At 45.1% G+C, this 5,088-nt stretch overlaps 1 protein-coding gene across 1 annotated transcript in view; it reads left to right on the top strand.

The window, feature by feature from the left end:
• The window catches only part of LOC103745978 (aminopeptidase O-like), a gene marked incomplete at its 3' end in the record, with an annotated part of 51,629 nt that extends 46,876 nt beyond the window's left edge, over positions 1-4,753 (top strand). The window contains exon 5 of the mRNA XM_017801932.2: positions 4,560-4,753. Coding sequence (XP_017657421.1) covers positions 4,560-4,753 — 194 coding nt within the window. The remainder of the gene's footprint in view (positions 1-4,559) is intronic.
• Positions 4,754-5,088: the final 335 nt, after the last annotated feature.

Consider the following 5,088-nt stretch of genomic DNA (forward strand, 5'->3'; position numbering starts at 1 on the left):
CCCTTCCGCACTGGCACCCTCCCATAGCTGGCCCCCACCCCACACACTGGAAAGAATACTACATTTAAAAACAGTAGAACAAAATTTAAAGCCATAAACATTTGATATTGTTCCTAATCCTGATTTATTACTGCCACTTAATCTAACCTCAGTCTTACTTCCAGATCTGTGTACTCACCTACCTTTTTGTTTTATTTTGTTCTGCTGGTTGCTTGTGTGCACCACAAACTCAGTGATTCCTACTTGTTAGTTTACCCTGAATATATGTTAGTAACATAACCCTTCTGAAACCAGCAGAAGCTTCTGGAACCCTTTACCTTGTTTGGTATCCAAAGGTCCTTTGACTTCTTTCTGTGGATGGTTTTCCCTAAGCTTTGCCCAGGGGAGTGTAATTTGTGGTCTGAGGCTGTTGGGATAATTAAAGGGCTCCTCCTGTTTACCCTGTGGGGCTTCCCTTGGTTCGGAAGACCAGCCTCTCCTCATTCCTGTGTTCTTCATCCACCAAGTAGAAGCAGGAAAAGAGTGCCCACCAGTATCAATGTTAAAATGACATCACCATCTTTGTCCAGGAAAAGGAGTAACTTTCTCTTTCACTAAAAAAAAAAATCCAGAAGGAAGAAAACAGAAATAAGGTTTTCTCTCTGAAGATCATTTCCACTTTCTACATAAAGCAGTGTTTTTATTTTAAAGTAATGACATTTTCCTGAGGCTCTGAACTTTGCCTTTTATGAACTGCTTTGACAAGGAAGTTTCTTACAACTTCCTTTCTAAACTTGCCTCTAACTAGCTGAGGCATCTTTAAAGATATAATTTGAATAGAAAACAGTCTGTTTTCAAAAGATAGCTTGAAAGTGCTTTTACCACAGTCTGGAAGATGTTAGACTATTTGTCCCTGACTGCAAAATTCCTGTTTTAAAAAGCTGCTTACTGTCATTGGAGTGAGCCCATGAGGAAGGCGAGAAATATGTTCAGGTTGTTTTGAACACAATAAAAAATCTTATTTTTTCCAGTGATAATCTTTAATTCTTGATCAATTTCAGCTCTTACCATCATTTTGGAATATAATTTAAATGATTAATTTATAGGAACCTTTCTTGCTTTCTATTTTTATTTTCAAACAATGTTAGAACTATCCTGGCAATGTAACTATTGTCTCTCTTTTTCCAAATGCACCATTCCATGCTCTTTAAAAATGAAAATATTCTAGCGGTGAAACAAATTGGAGTTAATTAGAAAAGCATTCCTCTTTAGACTCCTCCCTTGAAATACTCTGTGCCATGCATTCATTTGTTCCTTTCTACTTCTATTCACTTTAAAATGTTATTATTTATTGTGTGTGGGGCGGTGCACATGCCATGGTGAGCCTGGAAGTGGGGGGAAACCTCTGGGTGTTTGTCCTCTCCATCTATCATGTGGGTCTGCAGGATTGAACTCAAGTCATCAGCCTTGACAGCAGCTGTCCTACCCCCTGAGACATCTTTTCAGCTCCCATTCAGTTAAAAAGCATTTTCTGAGCATTTACTGTGTGCTAGCCCATGATCCTTAGTCACTGGAGAAACCAAGAACAACAACAAAAAACCCAGGATATCCTCCTTAAGAAGCTTAAAGTCTAGGTAGGGAAACAGATATTTATTTAATCAGTTCATTTGAAAAAAAAAACAACAACAACAACAGGGGGGCTGGAGAGATGGCTGAGTGGTTAAGAGCACCAGTTGCTCTTCCAGAGGACCTGGGATTGGTTCCTAGCACACACATGGCAGCTAACAATCTCCTTAATGCTAGTTCCGGGAAATCTAATACTGACACCCTCTCTGGCCTCTGCATGCCTTGTACAACATAGATGCAATTATATACATGCAGGCAAAACACTCATACACCTAAAATAAAAATAAATAAAAAAATTTTAAATTAGGATGGCAAGATTGCTCACTTGATAAAGGTGCTGCTGCCAAGCCTGACAACCCAAGTTCAGTCCCCATAACCCACATGGTGGAAGGAAAGAAGTGACTCCCACAAGTTTTCCTCCAACCTTTACACGCATGCATGTGCACATTCAGCTATACACACATACACATACACAAACAAAATGTAATAAAAAATTGAAAATAAATAGCCACGATGATTGTACCACCCTGTGTTAACCCTAACAGGAGGTGCAGACTTCAATCATAACGTCTGTTCTTCCATTGTAACACATGTGCCATAACTGCATCTTATCAAATGCAAAATGTTAATATTAGGAAGAATTATGGGGTTAAAGATATGAAAATAATGTTCTTTCTGCTCACTTTTTCTATAAACTTAAAACTACTCTAAAAGTCTCTTAATAAAAAATAGAAGTCTAAATAAAGACGATCACTGGTGAAGGTTGCAAACAGGATGGTATTAGAACAGTGGGGTGACATCATTTGAACTTGATGGCGAGCAGAGACCTTTCAGACCTGACATTAAGTTCAGAACTGGAGAATACAAAAGAATAAGCCAGGCAGGTACAGCATTTTCAGGAAAGCAAAGCGATATCATTGCAGTTACCCTTGGAAACCTACTTCTGGCTTCTCTGTGGAGAATGGATTGTAGGGTGGGGCAAGGGTACAAACGAGGACATGTCAGTGGCAGGTGAATGGATCTCAGCCTTGGCTCTACATTCAACAAATTTCAGCCTAAGTCAGAAACCATTGGGCTCTCCATGGGCTGGGCACTGGGGGAAAAGGAGACCCTGTTAGTGGTGAACCAGAGGGTTTCCAGATGTTTCTAAAATCTTACCAGCAGCTCAGTGGGGTTCATAGAATTGAGAACAATCTCATGTTTTTGAGATGACAGCCAAATGACAATTAGAAGTTTGAAAAAACAAAAAAAAAAAAACGCCTTCAAGGACTATGCAGGCAATAGCAGATTTTCATATGTCTGTATAATACCTGATTGCAATAGTTATCTTTATTCCTATTAATAGATTGGGGGAAATATTTTGTTTCTTCTAAGACTATAGCCTGGAAAATTTTGTAAGTCAACAAAGAGCCTAAGAAGGGTCCATTTAAGCTGGACCTTGCTTTAGTGCATCAGTGTTGAGTGGTTCATGTCAGAGTTCCTAAGGGTGGTGAACTACCAAGGAAAAAAATTCCACTGGGTAAAAGGAAGCATCTACCAGGTTAGATTTCTATTGATTCTGGAATTATTAGTAGGGTGGAAACTTGAACAGTTCAAAGTACTATTTCTGTTTAAAATTAAATAGATTTGAATTACCCATTATTTGTAATTTTTCATCTGCTTATCTCTATGTGTTCCCAAGGTTCCCCAAACAGTGACTATTTCTGTGCTCCCTGTAGAGTAGGAAAAAATTGTGATGGTTGTACATATATGTAAGACTAGATAAATATGTGTACAAGTATTTAGCAAATGAATATGCACAGCGTATTCATACGAGGATACAAGATGTTTAATGTATCTATGTTCTGGTCTAGAGTTAGTTGTTCAGTTTTTCTTTTGTGTTTCTGGTTAAGAACCCCACCACCACCACCACCACGTGAGCAGATGTTTATTTTGGTAGCAGTCTGGTTGTACTTAGGGAATGATGGGCCATAATGCAGTTTTCCACTTAGATGTCTCCATTAAGAAGCGCCTCTTTGTGTAAAATACTTCATGGCAAAGTTGCTTCTATTTAAAGTCGTGAGTTTGATCTTGGCTTTGATCTAAACCTTTTGATCTTGAAAGAAGGATAGACTAGCAATAAAGAGAGGGCAAGACAGATTTTCTTTAGAGAAAGACGATAAAGTTAAAAGGATGGACAAAGTCAGCAAACACCCGCAGCAGGACCGCCTCTCCGGGCCTCGATAGTAGTCTGCTTCAGTGACTTCTGCTGTGGATGGGAAGAAGGAAAATGGGGGTAGCGTTCACCTTGATAAGCTAAGTGGAACCCTTATCGCTGTTATGAAAGCAGAATGATTCCCCCTCCCCTAGTTCGATAGAGGCGCTTTGGAAGGCCCTTGGTTTCCGGGCTGCAAGTCCGCACCCGGGCTCCCGTACCTCGGGCGGAGCGCGTCGGCCAGGTTCCCAGCGCCCCGGCCTTTCCGCGGAGGTCACCTGCCACCACTGACGTCTCTGCAGCGACGTCTAATGTATTCCCGGAGCACGGTCCACCGGGAAAGTTCCTTTCCCTTCGCGGAAGCCCCCGGGCACTGGGGTTTCTAACCCGCGGGGTGGGGACGCGGCTCCGCAAAGCCCGGGTGCGGCAGCGTGAGTCCTGCGGAGACTGGGAAGGGTCGCGGGTACCCGGGACTCGGTGGGCTGGTGAGGCCCGCGCCGGGGCGGAGTGCGTGAGGCCACGGCAGGATGCAGGCGGAGAGGCCTGGATGCTTTCCCGAGAACAATAACGCCTCGGCGCGGGCGGGAGGCGCGGCGCCTATACCTTTAAGGCAGGCCCCGCCCCGCGCCCGCCCGCTGGCCGTCGGCCCGCGCCTAGGTGTCCGCCGAGCGCCGGCCTGGGGCAGGGCTGTCTCCCGCACCGTGCGGTGCGGCCGCTGGGGCGCCGCGCGGTGAACTTGACGCCTTCCCTTTCCCCGCAGCGGCTGCGGCAGGAGGGCGAGGACGGCGCGCGGAGCGGGCTGGCGGGGCGAGTGGGCGCAGAGGTGAGTGCGGCTGCGGCGGCGGCTGCACCAGGCGGCGGGGCGAAGGTCACGGCCGCTGCTCTAGGAGAGGGGAGGACTGTGGCGGGAGGCCTTGGGACCCTCGACCTGTTTAAGAAGAGGTGTTTGAAAAGGTAGGGGTTCCAAGAGGAGAATGCGGGGGGAGGCGGGGGTGGGGGTGGAGTCTTGATGTGTTGCCTCTTCTGCCCCAGGACTTGGTCAGAGCAACTACAGTGGCATTTTGGGGAAAGTTTGCTTTAAATCACAGTAAGTCATAGCTTTACTTTATGTGGAGGATTCAGTAGGGATGCAGTCCCGGTGCTGCCCACATAACAATGTTCTCCTAAGTAAAGGTGGTGGGATGGAGACTTGTCCAGTGTTCGTTCAACAGAGCAGTGCCCCGGTGCCTTTGAGAAAGGGAAAAAGAATGTTGCGCACAGACCCCCACGGGCTTGTGTGGCTGTGCTAT

This window comes from Nannospalax galili, unplaced genomic scaffold (assembly GCF_000622305.1).
Source record: "Nannospalax galili isolate Female #2095 unplaced genomic scaffold, S.galili_v1.0 scaffold4704, whole genome shotgun sequence".
Lineage (NCBI taxonomy): Eukaryota > Metazoa > Chordata > Mammalia > Rodentia > Spalacidae > Nannospalax > Nannospalax galili.